This window comes from Patella vulgata, chromosome 1 (assembly GCF_932274485.2).
Source record: "Patella vulgata chromosome 1, xgPatVulg1.2, whole genome shotgun sequence".
In the NCBI taxonomy this organism is placed as follows: domain Eukaryota; kingdom Metazoa; phylum Mollusca; class Gastropoda; family Patellidae; genus Patella; species Patella vulgata.
The window spans coordinates 48,055,747-48,078,692 of NC_065879.2; the positions used below are offsets into that span (position 1 = coordinate 48,055,747).

The 22,946-nt window shown below is 37.5% G+C and overlaps 2 protein-coding genes across 6 annotated transcripts in view; one reads left to right on the forward strand and one right to left on the reverse strand.

The window, feature by feature from the left end:
- Positions 1 to 8,537: 8,537 nt before the first annotated feature.
- The window catches only part of LOC126832717 (angiomotin), a 147,446-nt gene continuing 133,037 nt past the window's right edge, over positions 8,538 to 22,946 (reverse strand). Inside the window, exons 13-15 of one of the 3 annotated variants that reach the window (XR_008787453.1) lie at positions 9,367 to 9,554; positions 8,903 to 8,976; positions 8,554 to 8,636 (exon numbers count right to left, since the gene is read on the reverse strand). Coding sequence is in view for 1 of the 3 variants with exons in the window: in XM_050532374.2 (XP_050388331.1) it covers positions 9,492 to 9,554 (63 nt within the window). In the remaining 2 variants the exon portion in view is untranslated. Of the gene's footprint in view, positions 9,555 to 22,946 lie in introns of all 3 variants that reach the window. The other 2 variants (XR_008787452.1, XM_050532374.2) reach the window with 2 other exon arrangements.
- LOC126807896 (uncharacterized) overlaps positions 11,751 to 22,946 on the forward strand; it is a 56,766-nt gene continuing 45,570 nt past the window's right edge. Inside the window, exon 1 of one of the 3 annotated variants that reach the window (XM_050532781.2) lies at positions 11,751 to 11,823. The gene's annotated coding sequence lies outside the window, so the exon portion shown is untranslated. Of the gene's footprint in view, positions 12,173 to 22,946 lie in introns of all 3 variants that reach the window. The other 2 variants (XM_050532772.2, XR_007674206.2) reach the window with 2 other exon arrangements.

Consider the following 22,946-nt stretch of genomic DNA (forward strand, 5'->3'; position numbering starts at 1 on the left):
GAGCCTTCGAGAATTTAGTAGCAGATAAAACTGATAACTGTAGTACCAAATTGTATTTTCTTATACAGTATACCAGAGGTGAAGTCCAGGACCTAATGAAAAGCTGTCTTTCTAAACATCCGAATGATGGATATGCAGAAGCCATTCTGTTGTTGAAAAAAACGATTCGGTCAAAACTATAAAATCGCCACAGCCTACGTTGATAAAGTGACAAGTTGGCCCGCAACAAAAACAGAAGACGGCGTAAATCTACAACGTTTTGCAGATCTCCTCACTAGTTGCACCAACACTTTAAATGAAATAGGCTACATAAGTAAACTAGATAACACCGACTGTTTGAAAAGAATAATCTCCAAGTTGCCTTACGACATAAGAAAAAAGTGGAGAAATAAAGCCGACTACATAACTGAATTTCAAGACAGGGAAATCACTATTATAGATGTTACAGAGTTTGTGAGAAGAGAGGCGAGAATAGTTACACATCCAGTTTTCGGAAACGTGCAAAATACTGTTACTTCACCTGATTCAGGAGACAAGCGTAAAACAAGATTCAAGGGAGGTAACTTCTCAAGAACTAATTTATTGACTAAATTGGAAGAATAGAAGAGAGAACGGGTAAGACAGAACAAGATACGCGTTCGAGATCATTCCCAAAGTGCCCCTCTTGTAAAGGCGATCATATATTAGTCGACTGCGAGAAATTTAAGAAAATGAATATTGACGATAAACGGCGCTTAGTTCAGGAAAGTAGACTCTGTTTTAATTGCTTAACTTATGGACATCGTGCTGGTTTTTGTAGAAAACGCATAAACTGTGATCTATGTAAGGGACGCCATGCTACCATACTTCATCAGCATAATCCAATTCCTCAAGCTACAAGTTGTTTCGCGAATGGAGATAAATTGAAATCGTCAAAGATAGGCCAACCCTTTATTTTTGGTAAAATTAGAAATGGCGAAAAACTGTTACCAGCAATCGGGTTATATTACAGTGGTTCAAACGGCACATTTGTTACGAATACAGTTTTAAGTAAAGTTGGTATAACCGGCAAACCGATACAGCTAGGATTAACTACGCTTGTTAAGGGAAACGATCCCGTAAACAGTTCGGTCACAGATCTGGAATTCCTCAGTCAGGATGAAGAACACCTTGCTGTATTGAACTCGGTATATTCTCTCCCGTCCATGCCTATATCGACTGCAGATATCCCAACGCAAGAAGATATTGACTCTTGGCCGCACTTAAAGGGCATTACTGTACCCAAGTTAGCACCGGGACAACAAGTTGATTTACTGATCGGCAATGACAATAGTGGTCTTTTCGAACCGTTAGAAATCAGACATAGCCAGAGTAACGGCCCCTTTGCTGTTAGAACAAAGTTTGGTTGGATAATTAATGGACCTTTTGGGAAGAATGTTTCACAGCAGAGGACATGTAATTTTATCAAGAAAGATGTTGAACTCAACCAGCGGTTTGAGCAGTTTTGCAACTATGAATTTAATGATTCCATTGACGATACTCTAGTCACCATGTCTCGCGAAGATAGTAAAGCATTATCTGTATTTGAACAGTCTATAAAACTGGTTGATGGTCACTATGAAGTAGCGCTGCCTTGGAAACATGGCCCACTACAACTACCAAATCCAAGAATAATGGCAGAACACAGGTTAATGTTATTGAAACGAAGATTCCTGAAAGATGCTGCTTTATTTGAAAAGTATTCCGAGATAATCAACGAACTTCTTTCGAAGAAATACGCAGAGGTAGTTCCCCCTGGCCATATAGATAGGGCTGACGATAGGGTATGGTATCTGCCACACCACCCAGTGTTAAATACAAAGAAGCCAGGAAAACTTTGGGTCGTTTTTGACTGCGCAGCAAAGTTTAAGGGAATAGCTTTGAACGACGTACTACTTAAGGGCCCAGATTTGACCAGTTCCCTTGTTGGAGTGTTACTGAGGTTTCGCCAGGGATACTATGCATTAATGGGCGACGTAGAATCTATGTTTCATCAAGTGAATGTGCCTCAAGATGAAAGAGACGTGTTTCGTTTCCTATGGTGGCAGTCAATTGACGTTAATGGTGAACTCATTGAGCTACGTATGCGTGTACATTTGTTTGGGGCAACTTCATCGCCCAGTGTTTGTAATTTTACCCTACGTAGAACCCCAGAAGACAACCGCGAAGACTTTGACAGCGAAGTTGTTGAAACAGTACAGAAAAACTTCTATGTTGATGACTGTTTGAAGTCTGTGGATGATGAAAACGAAGCCATAAATCTTGTAGACAACATGAGGAAGCTATTACTCAAAGGAGGATTTAATTTAACGAAGTGGGTTTCAAACTCAAGAAACATTATTAAATCTATATCGGAGACTGAGAGAGCTAAAACTGTGAAGAACCTGGACTTCGACGAATTACCAATCGAACGCGCTCTAGGAGTTTTGTTGGATACAGAATCGGATTGCTTCACTTTTAACGTAGTCTTGAAAGAAAAACCAAGAAGTAGACGTGGGATATTGTCGGTCCTGTCATCAGTGTATGATCCTTTGGGATTCGTAGCGCCCTTCGTTTTGAACGCCAAGTTGATACTCCAAGAACTTTGCCGCTTGAAACTTGGATGGGACAGTAAGATACCAGATGAGTATGAGAAATTGTGGCTTACCTGGATGGAGGATCTCCCTTTGCTATCTAGTTTATATGTCAGTAGGTGTCTTAAACCACCAATATCGTGTGCTGGAGTTGTGTCGGTACAATTACATTGTTTTTCGGATGCCTCACAGCACGGCTATGGTGCTGTCAGCTTCCTACGTTTTATTGATGATGCTGGAAATGTATGCTGTTCGTTTGTGACTGGTAAATCACGAGTTTCACCATTAAAGAGAATAAGCATTCCCAGACTAGAACTGTCAGCAGCAGTAGTTTCGGTTAGATTAAACAAAATAATTACAAGAGAACTACAGATTAAGATAGACAAAGAGTTTTTATTGGACAGACAGTACTTCGGTACTAAAGTATGTCAACAATCAAGATAAGCGGTTTCATACCTTTGTAGGCAATCGAATATCGACTATTTTGGATGGATCTGAGCCTTCGCAGTGGAAGTACGTGGAATCTGCAAGAAATCCCGGTGATGAAGCTTCAAGGGGCGTTGCCGCCAAGACTATTTTAGGAGGTTCCAAGTTGATATCGGGGTCGGATTTTCTTTGGAAGGATGAGTTGGAATGGCCCGGTCAGCCCCACGAATATGTAATTCAAGACACAGATCCTGAAGTTAGAACTGAGAAACATTCACGTTTTGTTATTAAAGGAGATAACTCTCTTCTTGATCAGCTCATCAAAAGATTTTCGTCGTGGTACAAGTTAAAGAGGTGTGTAGCATGGATCTTAAGGTACCGGGAAATTCTTAAAGCTAGATGTCTAGGAAACCAGTCTGGTCGGAATATTACGCAATTACAGGAACCCTCTAGACTAACAGTTGTGGAGTTAACGGCTGCAGAGACAGAGATTTTGAAGCTCGTGCATAAAACTAGTTTTCCGGAAGAGTATACTGTTTTGTCAAAGAAAGATGAAAATGATCAAGTCAGTAGAAAGAGTCCTATATTCAAGCTAGATCCAGTACTGATCGGAGGTCTAATTAGAGTAGGTGGTCGTCTGAGAAGACACAATGGACTATTCGACACAAAGCAATGAAATGAAATGAAATGGGGTTTAACGTCCTACTGTTCTGCTCCTATACTGGGCTAATGAAGACGGGCATACGCCATACAGTGTGTTATGAGGGAAATTTTGCCCGGGCAGCGGCACTATCGCCTACTCTTATATCGAATTCCAACTGCCAAGGGATCTTTTACGTGCATTCCAATGTTTACACGGGACCTCGGTTTTTCGTCTCATCCGAAGGACTAGACAGCTGTCCTTGCCAGGCCCTCCGTCCTGCATCACTGACAAGGGGAAACCACGTCGGAAAATCGGGATGAACTTTCTCGGCCAATGCAGGGATCGAACACCCGACCTCCAGGCTAGCGAGCCAGCGCCTTACCCACCTAGCCACCGTGGCTTCTCGACACAAAGCATCAAATCATTTTACCAAAGCGGAATCGTGTGACTGAATTAGTTATTCGCCATTATCATGAGATGTTAGCTCATTCTGGTAGGGAATATTGTTTATTTTGGCCTATCAACGGTAACTCGGCGGTACGTCGAGTTTTAAGTGATTGTTATAATTGTCGCAGAAGAAATGCACCAGTTTGTAATCAACGAATGGCTGATCTACCAAAGGAACGAGTCACGCCAGATCTTCCACCATTTTCCTACATTGGAATAGACTGTTTCGGACCGTTCTTTGTGAAAAGAGCAAGAAGTCAGCTCAAACGATATGGATGCATTTTTACCTGTCTTTCCTGTCGTGCCGTTCATCTCGAAGTTCTGCATTCAATGGACACAGATACTTTTCTATGTAGACGAGGATCACCACTGAAGATTAGAAGTGATAACGGTGGTAATCTTGTCGCTGGTAGAAAAGAGATTAAAGGGTCAATAGAAGAATGGAATCGTAAACAGATTGTTGACTTCATGCTACAGAGGGAAATAGAATGGTGTTTTAATCCACCAGCGGGGTCACATTTTGGTGGTATCTGGGAAAGGTGTATCCGCTCAGTTCGTAAAATTTTAGATTCACTGCTGAATGAACAAGTATTGTGCGATGAAAGCCTAAACACTTTGTTTTGTGAAGTGGAAATGATCATTAATGGACGTCCGTTAACCAAGGTATCTGATGATCCCAAGATCAAGAAGCTTTAACACCAAATCATTTGATGTTGCTCCGTGCTGCGGGTAGTTATCCGCCTGGTATATTCGTAGGAACCGATGGAGGCAGGTCCAGTACCTCGCTAACGTATTTTGGCGCCGATGGACACGTGAATATTTTCATCTCTACAGATACGACAGAAGTGGAATGAAAAACAAAGGAACTTAGTCATTGGTGATGTCATTTTACTTCCGGATAAGGATCAACCGAGAGGATTGTGGCTCGTGGGACGTGTGGTTGAAGTGTATCCGGATGATCAGGGAACAGTTCGCGTTGTAAAATTACTGACTAAGGATTGTAATTCTTTATGTAGACCTGTAGATAAGTGTGTATTGCTAGAGAATGCGTCTGATTAGAATATTGTGCTTCATTGTATGCTATATCTGATTTGTTATGGTTAAGATGATGTTATTTAGAATCAGTAATGTTACTTTTTATTAAACGTTCCACTAGTTAAGTTCCACGTTTAACGGGGCCGGTATGTTGAAATAAGCATAGAAGAGTTATGCCCCTTTAATATTTGGTTTAATTTTCCTGACATGCAGTACATCACTTGGAGTTATCTTTCTTTAGTATAAAAAAAAGTATAATGGCAGATTGATATTAAAGTTTGTTTTTGATAGTATAAGGGCCAAACGTATCTGTAAGCATATATATTTATGTTCTTTTTGTCTTCTTTCATGTTATCTGTATGCACCAAGATCTATTTTGTAAAGCTGAATGTAGTAGTAGTAATTATTTAAGGATATCTCAAGTCAAGACCGCAATGTGTTTGTATATTCTGCATGTCATGTTTGTCATGGCCACTCACATATTTATATTATAAGTTGTAAACATAAAGTTTATTTATATTTTCAGAAATCAGACAATTCAAGAATTATTAAAGGCTATGTTATTGTCATCAAATACTTTATACTGATATCTATAATGTCCAAGAACTAATAAATGTGTTTTATAGTAATCATTAGTAATGGTCAAGACGTATTCGGTACCGGTATTGTATTTGTGACAATTCCCAATAAGTCAAGTTGTTTGTCGTGGGTGTGTTTGCATTTAGACTTAAACCCTTGTACACAGTCAAATAGTCATCTGGCTGTTACAGTTGTCTCTGCTTTCACCTCAAGCATTAACTTTGATAATCCAGTAAGAAATAGAGTCACGGCAAGCATAAACGCAAAGGGCCCGAGATGGATGGGAAGTTTGGACTCAAGGTCAAAGTCAAGGTCACGATGTCACCACGACCTTTCACACTGACCACACCCATTGACTTCCTTTCGGACACGGGCCCTTTGTGTTTGACCCTTTTCTGACCGAACAGTGTGCGACAGGACCAAAGTAAACATCGATGGTTCAAGCCAGCGTGATAGCCTTCGAAAATGGTCACGGAGTCAAGGTCGTAAGTCAAGGTCAAATGTCCCAAAACTGACTTTGAAAAGTTTGAGTTTAGTTTTCTGTAAGATGACCTTGACCTACGACTTTGACCCAATTATCTTTTCTGGAGGACGTCGTCTCTGCTTTCACCTCGAACATTAACTTTGATAATACAGTTAGAAATAAGGCCACGGCAAGCATAAACGCAAAGGGCCCGAGATGGATGGGAAGTTTGGACTCAAGGTCAGAGTCAAGGTCACGGATGGTTAACGGTGACTAGTGGAGGTCACCACGACCTTTCACATTGACCACGCCCATAGACTTCCTTTCGGACAAGGGCCCTCTCGTTTTCTGACCGAGCAGTGTGCGACAGGACCAAGGTAAACGTCCATGATTCAAACCAAGGTGATAGCCTTCGAAAATAGTTACGGGGTCAAGGTCGTAAGTCAAGGTCAAATGTCCCAAAAATGACTTTGAAAAGTTTGAGTTTAGTTTTCTGTAAGATGACCTTGACCTACGACTTTGGCCCAATTATCTTTTCTGAAGGACGTCGTCTCTGCTTTCACCTCGAACATTAACTTTGATAGTACAGTAAGAAATAAGGCCACGGCAAGCATAAACGCAAAGGCCCCGATATGGATGGGAAGTTTGGACTCAAGGTCAAAATCAAGGTCACGGCAATATTCACACCTAAAGGCCAATCCACTGATCAACACCAAATATTATTTTATAGAAAATGGTGGCATCGCGCAAAAATTAAAGTATACGAAAATTATATTAATTTTTATGAACTGCAGTGTCAGACAGCTAGTGCAGTGTGTCGGTTTCCGTCTTAGTGTCTTGTTATTCGAGTCTAAATAGTAAACAAAGCAAATGGCGTCAAACGGATGAAGTTCTCTCTCGTTACTAATTAAATGGTCGGTAAAATAAATTTATTGATCGATTCGGGTGAAATTTGGTGTGTGGTCATTGCTAGTCCCCCTTAACATCCTCTGAAAATGTCAAGTGCCTACGACCACGGGAACTGGTAGAGGTACGAAAGTGCAATAGCGCCCCTTTGGCGCGGGTAACAATCGAATTCCAGCTGTCAATGGTTCTTGTCCTGCATGAGTGCATGATGGTTACAGGATACAGGTCAGATGATTTTTATATTGTTGACTCCTGTAGATCTGTGCGGGTATAGCAAAGACACACAAAAAGATTATACCCACGGTAATTTCATCGACATTTGCAAAACAGCTTCTGTAGTGATAGTTCTGAAGATTTTACTTCCTACCAATATACATTACGTATCCCAAAAGGTAAATTTGGGTAGCAGCCCCACCAGTGGAAGTTTGTGACAACAGGTGAACATGGTCAATTTCAGGGTTCTAAATTCCAAATTAGATGTCTTTCTGTCCTTTTTTCACTATCAAAGATATTTTTCTTGTCCGTGGTGGTTCAAATTTCAATTTATCGGCTTTAGGGCAAGGTAAAGGGACACCATCTTGTTGCATAGTACTAGTAGTCTCAACACCAACAAGGCTGAAGATATTATTTCCCAACACAGAATAATGGCCCTTGGATACAATTTACAAAGGTCCAAAATAAACTCTATTACTCACAATACACTATTTCACTGTCTATACCCCTTTAATTCGTACATCCGCGTGTTATCACGTAAACCAAAATTTCAGTTTCATCACTTTCTTGCCCAATCACGGTTACACCCATACAGACAAAACGATAAAACTTGAGGACAGCTATTATCTCTCTATTTATACTCTGATCTATGTAGTACAGTAGTCGGGTCTTAGATTTTCGAGTTGCTTTCCTATTTCCTTGTAGTATGAGATTTCCCCGTCCTTGCTACCACGGGGTTGGGATCTGTCATTTTCTTTTTCAATCTTGAAAGTGACCCTTCATGTTGTAGTAAGAATGCATAGTATATTTGCACTACTTTCTGTCGTCTGCTGCCACTGCACGCCACTTATTATATATAGCACGCCGCATCTTAGCCCGGATGAACTAGCCGGAACTATTTCACCATAGACAACAGTTATACTATAGATTTCAGCACGATAACAAACAGTCTAGTTGATCGCCCCGGCTGGATCACGACATTTGGCGTCGCCGATAGAGGAATTGATACCATTGTGGAATACAGTATACTCGCCAGGTTTAGTTATATATAGCTATATCGAAATATTTTCTTTGTTTTGAATTTCATGCCATTTTCTGCTCAGGTAAAATAGTCCCATTACTTAGAGCTTGAAATACGTAAATCAGACAAGTCTATTTCTTAAATTTAATTTATTATATCATAAATATACATTTTATTTGGATAAAACTGAGATTTACATCGAGATTTAAACATTAGTGAAAATCAGATTTCTGTTAGCGTCATCACGTGACATCCCTGGTTACAGCATCCATCTTGCTTCTGAGATTATCTTGGAGGTTCTTGTTGGGTCAACTGTAAATTAAACTTGTATTATAATTACATATATATAAATCATTAATTTAATTTGTTTGTCTATCCTGGCATTAATATTTTTCATGTTATAATCTTAAAGTAAGTTCCAAACAAACACCTTGATCACAGTGCAAGTTAATTTAAAGGGTCTGTTCCATCGCTGACAAATTTATTTTTGTTGGTTCAAGTGGAATATCCAAGTGCATTGTATATCGAATAAAAAAAAAAGATTTTATTATTTGTAATTAAATTGATAATTATCTTACCAGTATGGCAATCAAAATACAAACTGCCACCATTGATCAGTTGATGTTAATTCCCCGCATTGGACAAAAACGAGCTGAAAAAATAGTCGCATTAAGAACATTGGAGGGACCACTGACCATCAATTATCTTGTGCAAACGATTGGCATGCAAACTGACTGGCAGGATTGGGTGAATGAGGGTATTATTTCTTTTGACCTACCACAGGACTCATCTGTTGGTACTGCTGACGGAGAAGTCGCTGGCGCTGTAGGCGGGAATGTTGTCGCACCACCACTGGACCCTGACACCGCTTCAATTGCTGATGTGATAAGACTAATTCAGAACCTCAGCACTTCCATAGATTCTAAAATAGAGGACTTATCAGATAAATTTGACAAAAAATTAGATAACCTGGGCAGCAGTTACGATCTGAATTTGCCTTATATGCAAGGCCTGCCAAATTTAAAGCAGAGTCAACACCTACCAGTACGCAACCTGCTTCCTTTCCGCTGTCCAAACTTATAGATCCCATTGTTAATGCAACTGTCCCATCTGATAGGGGGGTGCAGTCATTTAGACAAGCTCCTCGTCAGTCTTCTTCGTTAGGCATTAAGGGACGAGATGAAGAGTTGCAGAGAATTGCTGATGCCATTCCTGAAGATGGTCTATACGCTGGAAAAACAAGAATATAAAATCAAGAACACAATGGAGGTAAGTTTCCACACACTACTAGGAGGAAACGGTCCCTTTTAAATGGACAGCACAAACGTGCTGCATTTAATATGGCCGCGGAAGATCCCAACTTAAAGTCCAAATCAACTCCAAGGCGTCGATGTTCGTCTTCTTCATCCTCTGATCGTTCTCGTGAGCGTTCTTCTGTTCAGGAGGATTCTTCTGCATCGGAATCGGAGGGTGAATGATCGCGGCAGTGCAATCCAAATCGTCCAAAAATGTTGTGTTTTTCCGGGGATGACAAGACTTCATGGGAGTCGTTCTTTAATCCATTTGACCGCGTAGGACGGAGGTGTCATTGGTCTCAGAAGAAACGATTTGAGAGAATGTCTGACTGCCTTCGTGGGTCAGCCCTGGAATATTTAAACAGACTGAATATTCGTAAGTATCATGGGCTGGTAAAAGAGCTAAAGCGTCGTTTCAGCAGGAAAGATGCCCCTGTTATTTCTAGTAGAGAACTCCAAAATGCAAAGCAATTGGAGTGTGTCTTTGGATGATTTCGCTCAGAGAGTTCATTTCTTAGCACTTAAATTGATGGTTATGGGTCACCCTATGCTAATAACTCCACGGTGGACTATATTGCTGTGGAAGCCTTTTTACGGGGATGTAAGGATAAAGATTCTGCTAAATCTGCGCTGGAAAAATCCCCGCGAAATATATATAAGGCGGTAAAATATATCAAATCTTCGCAGGCTAACTCCAAAGCTATTTTTGGCTCGCAGAAATCAGTGTCCTATAATCAAAGGCAGGTGAGTTGTCCGGAGGATTTCGAAGTAAGATTCACCATACAAGAAGAGGGCGTTTGCAGAGAGGATATTTCATCCATGAAAGAGCAGGCACGCAATAATTCTCTTACTCCTGTTGATAATTTCAACACCACAGCATCCAGACCTTATGTTCCAAATTATCAGATTTATCATCAACAGCAAAGATCGAACAGTCCGATGTATATTTACCGACGCATTGATGATTTCATACCTAATAAACAGCCTTCGCCTAGTTCACCCTCTAATTACAGACGTAACGATTCTTCACAGTACAGTAATCCACGTTCACCAAGTCCTTTGCCAAGTTTCCCATCAAATTATCAACGTTATGATTCTTCGCCGTACAATAATCCGCGTGCATCCAGTCCACGCATGTACGAAAACAGATTCTCCCGTAGTCAAGTTCGATCTAATGATAGGTATCCCAATAAATATTCCAACAGTCCACTGAGACCTCAAACTAGCAATATGTTTCGCAGTGATAGCCCTTCTCGATTTCCAATGGGAAGTCCTCGGAATACTAGTCCTTTTCGGAATACTCAACCTTTGGCGTCGGATGCACAAACTGTCTGCTAGTGGTCATTCATAATTCCTGTGGTGGTACTGAACAACTCCAAAGATGTTTTAGGTGGTACAGATATGAGCTAATCTAGCCTAGCTTTGGTCTGGAAATTAGATAACACTTGTCAAGGATACCCCATCACTACAAATGTCTGGCAATTAAATAGCTCTGTCAGGGGTACCCCACCACTAGAAATGTCTGTCAGAGTGTTTTTGTAATACCCGAAGATGTACGGTACACTGCAGTAAGATGGGGGGTTGGATGACCGAATGGTTAGCACGTGCGTGCTGTATCATAAGGCCTGTCATTGAGTCAACTGGCGTGTTTTCGAATCCCCGGTTGTACGTGACAAGGAGTAGGGTTGCCTGTCCAACCTCGTGGGTTTTCTCCGGGTCCTCCCACTGTTAAAGACCCCTACGCGCAAGCGAATTATTGAAATAAAATTATACCATATGTTGGTCCCGAAATGACCTAGTTTGTGTCGAGTGGACGTTAAACCCCATTTCTCTCTCTCTCTCTCTCTGCAGTAAGATTTTCGTGTGGTACACTTTTGAGCTCATCTAGCCTAGTTGGGGATCATGGCATTTAGGGCGTGGAATACCACACCCACCACCAGAAACCCGGCAGACTTACATTCTGATGATACCAGATATACATACATTGATACCATATAGGAGAAAATTGGTACACTTTTCAGCTAGGTTGACCCCCTGGGCTCCCGGTCTATGTAGTAAGAATGCATAGTATATTTGCACTACTTTCTGTCGTCTGCTGCCACTGCACGCCACTTATTATATATAGCACGCCGCATCTTTAGTCCGGATGAACGAGCCGGAACTATTTCACCATACACAATAGTTATACTATAGATTTCAGCACGGTAAGAAGTTCTCTTATTAACGATAACAAACAGTCTAGTTGATCGCCCCGGCTGGATCACGACAATGTCTTTAGACGAGTGATGCGAATAATAATCGTTGAACTGACAACGCTTAGTGGAACATTGTATCGGCGATATGTCCTTGACCCTATGCTAATATCAAGAGCAAAGTGTTAATTTTAAATACAAATTTTTAATTTTTTAATTTAAACAACTGCGGAATACGATTAATTCATTTCAAAATACAAATGAGGTGTCATTTACGGGATTTGATAATATACAGGCATGCATGAACTCATTGATGCGAGCAACGGTGCACTTCCTTTGAGCAGTAATTCGACACAAAAAGGTAAATAAAAATGCAGTTAATACTTTTTGACTTATACTATCACATCGTAATATTATAGGCTATTGCGCTTCATTTGCAAGAACTGTCACATCTTTTAATATCAACATTCATATGGACCGTTCTGTAAATTGATGAAAACAGAACTCTCAAAATCGAAGCTATCATGACTACCGTTGTCAAGTGTTGGTAAATGTTAGCAAAAAGGCTTGTTTCTAAATTTTGGATAGATTATTATTCATTTATGTTAGAATAATAATCATTTTGAGGGTCTGATATAGAATTTGTTACCTAGATATAATTTTTGTAGGGCAAATTCATATCTATGGCGTACCATTTGAAACACATCATATTTTCCAATCAATCATTCAGATGGACCTTTCCACATTCAATAGTGGACTATTAGTGTACAATCTAAGATAAAACAAGTGTTGAGTGTGAATAAATATTGAATAAAATTTAAAACAAATTTTACTGTAAAACTTAGTAAAAATGTTTAATTGTTAGTGCATCTTTATGCTTCCTGGCACAAAGTTTCAAGGGGTGAATTGAGAAGTAATACAAATGATAATGTGTATTCATTATAAAAAAGTTAGGTTGCCAGGCAACAAAACATACGCCCACTGCAGCTAAATCGTCCAAGCGGGTCGTCAAGGGTTGTCGCATATTTATTCCTTTGTAGGTAATTGGGAGCCTTTACAAGACAGTTCCATACAGATCAGATTATAAATTTTGCCGTTTGAGGGTTTACAAGGTTCTACAAACTGAAACAAGGGTCTTAACTCTGGAAGTAATCTACAGAAATTGTTGAAATTTGACAGGCTTTTTCGTTTTATTAATTTAAATAATGCATATAAATTTCATACAGATCACTTTTGTCATTCAAACGTTCACAATCGCCATAACTCTAGAAATTATTGATGGAAATTGCTGAAATTCAATAGACCTGTTTCACAAATTTAAATGATCCATATAAATTTCATACATATCGGATGATAACTATTATCAATCGAGCATTAACAAGGTTTAACAAAGTGAAACAAGAGCAATAACTCTAGAAGTAATTATTGTAAATTGCTGAAATTCAATAGGCTTTTTCGTTTCACTAATTTAAATCATGCATATAAATTTCACAAAGATTGAGTGATTACTTTTTGCGTTAGAGCATTCACAAGGATCAATAAAGTGAAACAAGGACGTAATAAACAGAAATTGTTGAAATTCAATAGGCTTCTCCGTTTAACTAATCTTAATAATGCATATAAATTTCACAAAGATCGAATGATAACTTTTGGCGTTCGAGCGTTCAAAAGGATCAATAAAGTTAAACAAGGGCCATAACTCTAGACATAATAAATGGAAATTGCTGAAATTCAATAGGCTTCTTCGTTTCAGCAATCTAAATAATGCATAGAATTGTCAGAAAGATCGGATGATAACTTTTGACGTGAGAGCGTTCACAAGGATCAATAAAGTGAAACAAGGGCCATAACTCTAGACGTAATAAACGGAAATTGCCGAAATTCAATAGGCTTCTTGGTTTCAGTAATCTTAATAATGCATATAAATTTCACAAAGATTTGGCGTTAGAGCGTTCACAAGGTTCAATAAAGTGAAACAAGGGCCATAACTCTAGACGTAATACCCTAAATGGATATTGCTGAAATTCAATAGGCTTCTTCATTTCACTAATTTAAATAATGCATGTAAATTTCAGAAAGATAGGATGATAACTTTTGGCGTTGGAGCGTTCACAAGAAATTGTGGACGATGGACGGACGGACGGGGGCGACGGCAATATACGTCCACATTTCAATGTGGGCGTATACAAATTGCTGAAAACCAAAAGCAGTTTCAAGGAAATTGTGATGCAGTATTTACAATTTTCCATACAAACCCGAAACATTTAATCCAAATGATGTTTATGATGGTACTCCATACAAAACGTCTGAAAGTAGTCCCTTGAAAAAAATGGAGGATATTTGAAAAAAAAAAATTTAATTATATGGACTTGGTGTGCTAAAACAAAGATAGTTTTCAAAATTTGAAGTCTTGATGGTTGTAGTATATATATATTCAGGTATCTCTGTGAGACTTTGTGATTTCCCATGTTGAGTTGTTTATCCTGTAGCTGTGCAGTGCTGAATGGTATATTTGCTTCTTCATATTTTCCAAAGTTACAAATTCCAAAGTCATTATTTTTGATTTTCGTCCATTTTGTATTGTTCAGTATCATCAAGCATGTTTAGGCACCAAAATAAAGACACTAAAGGTGTTTTTGATTTTCGTCCATTTTGTATTGTTCAGTATCATCAAGCATGTTTAGGCACCAAAATAAAGACACTAAAGGTGTTGTGAATGATTTTTTGAGGACCCCCCATTTCAGGTGTAGTGACAATTTTTGTCACTTTACTTTGCCCTTAAAGGGGTGGGACCAGTCCCACTAAAAGGGGCAAAGTCACCTCTGTTTGAATTCCTTAGACATTTTCTAATTCTTTTTAGAACATTATTAGAATGGAGTCTTAACAAAATTATTTTTGTAAATTATTTGTCTTGGGATTGATGATGGAGAGAGAGAGAGAGAGAGAGAAATGGGGTTTAACATCCACTCAAAACAAACTAGGTCATATCGGGACTAACATAATAATATGTTTTAATTTTATTTCAATAATTCGCTTGCACATAGGGGTCTTTAGCAGTGGGAGGAAACCCGAGGACCCATAGAAAAACCACAAAGTTGGACAGTCGACCCTACTCCTTGTCACGTACAACTGGGGAATCGAAACCACGCCAGTTGACTCAATAACTGACCTTACGATACAATGCGCATGCACTAACCATCCAACTTCCCGATTGATGATGGTGAATTTTTATTTTTAGTGAAACGGAGAAGCCTATTGAATTTCAGCAATTTCCGTTTATTACATCTAGAGTTATGGCCCTTGTTTCACTTTATTGATCCTTGTGAACGCTTTAACGTAAAAAGTTATCACCCGATCTTTGTGAAATTTATATGCATGATTTAAATTAGTGAAACGAAGAAGCCTATTGAATTTCAGCAATTTACAATAATTACTTCTAGAGTTATTACCCTTGTTTCAATTTGTTAAACCTTGCTCGATTGATGATAGTTATCATCCGATATGTATGAAATTTATATGCATCATTTAAATTTGTGAAACAGATCTATTGAATTTCAGAAGTTTCTGTCAATAATTTCTAGAGTTATGGCAATTGTGAACGTTTGAATGACAAAAGTGATCATGTGATCTGTATGAAATTTATATGCATTATTTAAATTAGTAAAACGAAAAAGCCTGTCAAATTTCAACAATTTCTGTAGATTACTTCCAGAGTTTAGACCCTTGTTTCAGTTTGTAGAACCTTGTTAACCCTCAATCGACAAAATTTATAATCTGATCTGTATGGAACTGTCTTGTAAAGACCCCCAATTACCTACAAAGGAATAAATATGCGACAACACTTGACGACCGCTTGGACGATTTAGCTGCTGTGGGCGTATGTTTTGTTGCCTGGCAACCTATCTTTTTTTTTAAAATATTGAATATTTTTTCGACTACTTCCGGTTTACGGATCATTGTCGGGATAGATTTAACACGTTGTATGGGAACTTCACTTCCTGTACCAGAAGTTTCAGAAAGATCCATGGGACAGTTTTTAAAAGAAAGGAAAATCAGAAGATATATTTAACAATATTTAGCAAATAATTGGTAGTCTGATGCCAATGTGTTATCTCTCTTATACCATTAGAAGAAGATATAACGATTTTTCGACTTTTTCAAAGATTGTGGCCCTTTTTGGACCATTTATACTATATTGAGACTTTTAAATTTGGATTCACATCCTAGACCACCGTTAGGACTCTAAGTAACAGAAGTTTAAGAAAGGAAATAAGAGATGTTTTCGGGATGAAAGCATCTGAATAGCCCCCAAACATGAAAATACTAGATTTTCAGCGTCCCATTATATATTGCCTAACCAGCGAATTTTTACCATTTAGATGTCATACGATTGTCCATTGTTCGGGCTATCCAATGACACATAAGCATTGCACACATCAAATAAAATGGACGCCGAATCAACCAAATCCAGCAATATCAATTCATTTTATACATTTTTTACATGTAAGTGTACAGTACTTCCGGTGATAATGAAAATATTCAATTAGTTTTATGAAATCAGAAATGGCATAAGGCATCACATGGTGAAAATTTTATGTAAATCGATTAATAATTTCCACTTTTATAGACCAAAAACCGTCTATTTCTCTGCAACCGTACAAGTTAGAAACCATTTTCTGGTATCTGTATGATCGTATGGGTTCAATCTATTTGTTGATTGAATCAAATATCATACTTTTAAAAACATTACAAATCAGACTCATTCGAATAAAATATCTGTTTTGAAGGCTAAAAATACAGTTTTTGCCAAAATGACGTTACTTCCAGTGATAATGAAAATCTTAAATTACTTGTATGAAATTGTAAATGGCATTAGTGAAAATTTTATGAAAATCGAATAATAATTGACACTTTTATGGACCAAAAACCTTGAAAAGTGACCTGTTGAAAATCGCCTATTTCTCCACAACTGAATAAGTTAGAAATAATTTTGTGAAATCTATATGACCGTATGAATTTTATTAATATGTGAATGTAAACCAAAAGTTAAAATTATTACCGGTAATACATATTAAATAATTCTTGGTTGAAAAAAATATTGATTTTAAAAGTTAAAAATGCATTTTTTGACAAAATTGCGTCACTTCCGGTGTCAATTTTAAATTGTAATCAATTTGATACGACGCATACTTGCTTTTTGAATCAAATGGTGTCACTTTTGTGAAAATCCAATAATAATTGACTATTTTACAGGCAAAATAACGAAAACAGTGACTTATGCAAAATTGCCCATTTCTAGGTAACTGCTTATATTACAAACTAATTTTAACATACATTTTCTTTGTATGGATTATAGCTACAAGTTTATAAAAGTTACGTAGATATATTTTAAAATCTGAAAAGCCTGAATGGGTTGTAAATAGGTCAATTTTACACCTTTTTTCACCTCTTAATCGAATTTGCTCGAAAATGAAATCGAAATTAAAAAAAACCAAGCCCAACATTTTGTGCGCCTTTAAAGGGCACACTCTTTTAGTTATATCAGTTTTTTTAAAAAATAATATTTGCTTTCGAAAAATGGTACCTAACTGTCAAAATTGTAGTTTTTGGTAAAATTAAGCCACTTCTGGTGCCGACAGACAGATAACTCTATCGGTAACAAAATCAATGACAATTGAGACAACAGAGTTTATGAACTTTGTTTTATACAAATCAAGCAATAAATAAATAATCTAGGACTGAAAAACTGAATTAGCCAATGACGGCCAAGGAAGATTACTGAGACAAAATTTTTTCACATTTTTGCCCAAGTCAGATGACTCGTTAATTTTGTGTAAAACACGACTAAAAAATATTCATAAATAAAAAAGTTTTTTGTAAAAATTTAAATTTTCTAATTCGAACGCCAAAAGCCATAGATAAATGTTCGAAATTGAAAAATGTGAGATAGCCATTGTCTCGGAAAAGATAGAGAGAGAGATAAATGTGGTTTAACGTCCACTCGACACAAACTAGGTCATTTCGGGACTAATATATGACTTAAATTTATTTCAATAATTCGCTTGCGCGTAGGGGTCTTTAGCAGTGGAAGGAAACCGGAGGACCCGGAGAAAACCCATGCGGTTGGACAGGCGACCCTACTCCTTGTCACGTACAACCGGGGATTCGAAACCACGCCAGTCGACTCAATGACAGACTTTATGATAAAGCGTGCGCACGCTAACCATTCAGCCATCCAACCCCCCCTCGGAAAAGATTCAGGGTTTACAAAAATGTGAATTGTTTTAAAATAGGTAAAGAATTGGCGAAACCACGGCCGCTTTTTGATTTATTGCTACCGTTCAAAATTCGGCTACTTCCGGTCTGCGCAGAAGTTTCAAAAATACTTTATCAAGTAACCACCACATGGGTTTCCCGATAGAAAATTTGGTTCCAGATCGATATCTGTAAATAATAATAACTAGAACTGCGACGCAGTAATGACGGGTTTCACGGGTGCCCCGTTACCCTTGAACATATGTCACTTCCGGTACCGATGAAACCATTAAAAAGGTTTCCATATAAGCATTGCACACACCAAGTAAAATGTACACAGAATCAACCAAATCCAGCAATATCAATTCATTGTATACATTTGTTACATGTAAGTGATCCTGACAAAATTACATTACTTCCGGTGATAATGAAAATGCTAAATTAGTTTTATGAAATCAGAAATGGCATAAGGCATCACATGGTGAAAATGTTATGTGTAAATCGAATAATAATTTCCACTTTCATAGACCAAAAACCTTGATCAGTGACTTGTAGAAAATCGTCTATTTCTCTGCAACCGTACAAGTTAGAAACCATTTTTTGGTATCTGTATGATCGTATGGGTTCAATCTATTTGTTGATTGGAATGAAATATCATAATTTTAAAAACATTACAAATCAGACTCATTTGAATAAGATATCTGTTTTAAAGGCTAAAAATACAGTTTTTGCCAAAATGACGTTACTTCCGGTGATAATGAAAATCTTAAATTACTTGAATGAAATCGTAAATGGCATTAGGTATCACATGGTGACAATTTTATGAAAATCGAATAATAATTGACACTTTTATGGACCAAAAACTTTGAAAAGTTACCTGTTGAAAATCGTCAATTTCTCTGCAACTGAACAAGTTAGAAACCAATTTGTGATATCTATATGATCGTATGGGTTCATTCTATTAGTTGATTTAAATCAAATATCAAAATTTTAAACAAATAACAAATACGACTCATTTGAATCAATTATTTGTTTCGAAGGCTATAAATACAGTTTTTGCCCAAATTACGTCATTTCTGGTGACATTGAAAATGTTAAATTGGTTTGACCTAGTTAAAATTGGCATTACGCATCAAATCGTGTCGCTTTTATGAAAATCCAATAATAATTGACCTTTTACCGGCAAACTAGAGTAATTCGTGACTCATGCAAAATTGCCCATTTCTGGGCATCTGCTCATATTACAAACTAATTTTCACATACATTCTCTTCGTATGGATTATTGCTACAAGTTTATAAAAGTTGCGAAGAAATATTTTAAAATATGAAAACCCTGAATTGGTTGTAAATAGCTCATTTTTTCACCTTTTTTCACATATAAATCAAAATGACCCGAAAACGAAATCGAAATTAAAAAAACTGAGCCTGATGTTTTCTGCGCCTTTACAGGGCACACACTTTCAGTCATACCAGATTTGAAAAAAATAATATTTGCTTTCAAAAAGTGGTACCGAACTGTCAAAATTGTAGTTTTTGCTAAATTTATGTCACTTCCGTTGCCAAAAGGTAACTTTACCGGTAACAAAAAAAATGACATTTTGGACCACGGAGCTAATGATCTTTGTTTGATACAAATCGAGTATTAAATAATTGATCCAGGACTGAAAAACTGAATTAGCCAATGGGGGCCAAGGAAAATTACGGTGACAAAAAATGGCACCATTTTTGGTCAAATCAGATGACTCTTTAACCCTGGGTAAAATACCACATAAAAATATTCATAAATAAAAAAGTTTTTTGTAAAAATTTTAATTTTCAAAATTTGGGGCCTAATATCTCTGACGATTCGTCGAAAATCAAAAGAACCGTAGCTATGTGCCTTGTCTCTGGCTATGTCAAAATGTATCCAATATTAAAATGCGACGATTATTGTTAATATTACGGCAATATTTCAAAAATCGACGATTTCGGACATTTCGCATTATCGCAGAACATTCGAAATAGCTTCAATCTCTAAGACACACCCACTTTCCCAGTAAAACCGAAGACATCAAATCATTCCGACATGTAGTTTCTGAGATACAATCAAAATGGAATAAGAAAAATAATAATAATAAGAATAATAATAAGAATAATCTTAACAAAAACAATAGTGTTTCACACAAGCTACGCAGTGTGAAACCCTAATAATTTTAGTAATCTCAATAATAATAATTTTAGTAATCTCAATAGGCTTTCAGACATGTAGAGCGCCAAATCTGTGACCCCAAAAACATATATATTGACACCAAACTACTCCTTAATCGAAATCAGCGCATCGATCGATTTTCCCGCAAAAAAGGGCGCCATCTTGGAAATATCATCATGAAATGATGGAAAACAATCTGAAATAAAGTCATGAATGCCGCCAATATTAATACATTGCCAAATCACAGTTGATATGTCGATAACATTATAAATAAGGTGAAAATAAAAAATAATTTGGAATATTATCGCAAAATGGCTACCCTCAATACTCAAAAAAAATGTTAACATTGGTTTTTTGTAATCAAACATCAAAACCTACAAAATAAAGCTTATTCCACGATTTCTACCCGAAAAGCCGACGGATTTACATTAACCATCGGACTAACAACGATATACTACCATATTTCAATGTGGGCGTATAAAAAGGCGATTTTTTCAACAGACATACTGTTATTTATGACTTTCTTGTGATATGGTAATTTGAGACTATGACTACTATGAGCAGCCATTTTGTTGGAATTATTATTATTACACACAACCACTCCTCCATACTGATGCCATATATACACAGTGTTTAAAATAAATTAGAACTAGAATTGTCGGTGTACACATTTGGATTTGTTTATCCCTGGCAGAAATGAGCTCATTTCTACAAGCTTGAATTAAATTAATGAAGTTTTCACTTTATTACCATAATTTTATTATGTCTGAATTATTAACAAATTAATGGTATTAATAATTGATGACTATGATGATGTTGTTGATAATTAAATACTTGTACAATAGTCAATGTATATTTTGGTACTAACAACTCTAGTACTTACTTATCTACAGCAGATATACTAAATATACTCTTCAAAAAAAGTAGGGGATATTGAAATGCAGATAACTATGCAGGTTGCAATATGATAATAATAGTCATGGACATTTGACATGCTTTGAGAGTATGTTCACAGATGAAGAACTTGTCGCCACAACAGAACCACTGAGCTGCACATGCGACACGCTATAGCGCCATTCATGTGGGAGGTGTTCATTATCAAATTTGACACTTCAAGGAAGAGTTGATGAAAACTGCCATGTGCTGGTTTATCATCCATGTTTGCTTTCCTATCGGTTCTTGCATAAAATTTAAGATACATTATTCAAGAGCTAAATTTACCTATTGCAGGTCTTTCTTTAGGCCTTAAGACCATATATTCAACTTTTGATGCCATCGAATACTCAAGATTTTAACTAGATTATAGAACGGTTCCGCCATTAAATGATTTACTTTAACAAGAGCATCGGTACCGCTGTAATATAGTCCGCATTCCCGGGGGTCGGAGTATGCACTAAAATAAATAATTGCTGTCTTTACGATATAAGAAATAAATATGCAAAGTTCCAAGACGATCCATTCAGAGTTGCAGCCTGCAGACGATAAACACAAAAATTTGGTGTGGCTCTGTTACTGAGGGTTGTATATGGAACAATATAAATAAGTACAACCATATGGTGGATCATGCCAAATTTGATCCAAATCTGTTAATAATTGCAACCTTTAGATTATTTACAGACAAAATATTAACTATGAATGGGGAAGTGAGGCTAAGCCATACCAGTACAGTGCCCTTGATAATATTCAATCACACATATCTTCTCAAAACTATAAACAGTGATAACTTGGCTCAGAATAAAGTAACTTAAATGAAACTTTCCATATATTCATTTTGCATTATCTATTTTTGAACTATTATAGCAAGAATAGCCAGCTCTTTATCTAAATCGTACATAATGTATCTGTAACAATCATAAAACAATATTCTGTTATTAAGTACATTAATACAGACAAATATGTAAATATACTATTCAAAAAAAGTAGGGGATATTTGATTTTGGGGGCATAATACTAAAATATGCAAATGACTACGAAAAAAGTAACTATAGAACCTAACAGAAGAAACATTTCCAGTTACATGTGACGCCCAAACCCACCAATAGCTACCGCATGGAATGCAGGTGATGCTTGGGATCATCATGGGGGTCCAACCCAAGATTTGCACGACTCTGACTTTGAATGTTACAGTCATTGTGGCATTGAATTCCAGGGTGGAAACATCAGTTTAATTGTTTTAGTGACCAGAAAACAAATTTTGATATGCGTCGGCTTACCCAAAATGAAAGGTTACGTGCCCTTGGCATGCTACAGATCGGCACAACACAGGCGGTTGTGGCGCGGACGATGAATGTTTCTCAGTCTGTCATAAGCAGGCTATGGTCCAGATACCGTGATACACAATCTGTACAGGACAGACCACGCTCAGGTCGACCAAGGGCGACAACTCAAGCCCAGGATCGATTTATCCGTACCTTGGCCTTGAGAAATCGTGTCATCACAGCAAATCAGATCAGCGCTTGTCTTCAAACAGACACTGGTGTGAGAGTGAGTGGCCAGACGATACGGAATCGACTGCATAGGGGTCACCTTCGCGCCCGACGTCCTCGCGTGATCCCTTGTTTGAGAGATCATCACATTCAGGCAAGACGTCGTTGGTGTAGGGATCGTCAACACTGGGATAATCGACGCTGGAGCAATGTGATGTTTTCAGATGAGTCAAGGTTCACTGTTGATTTTTTGGACAGACGTAGGA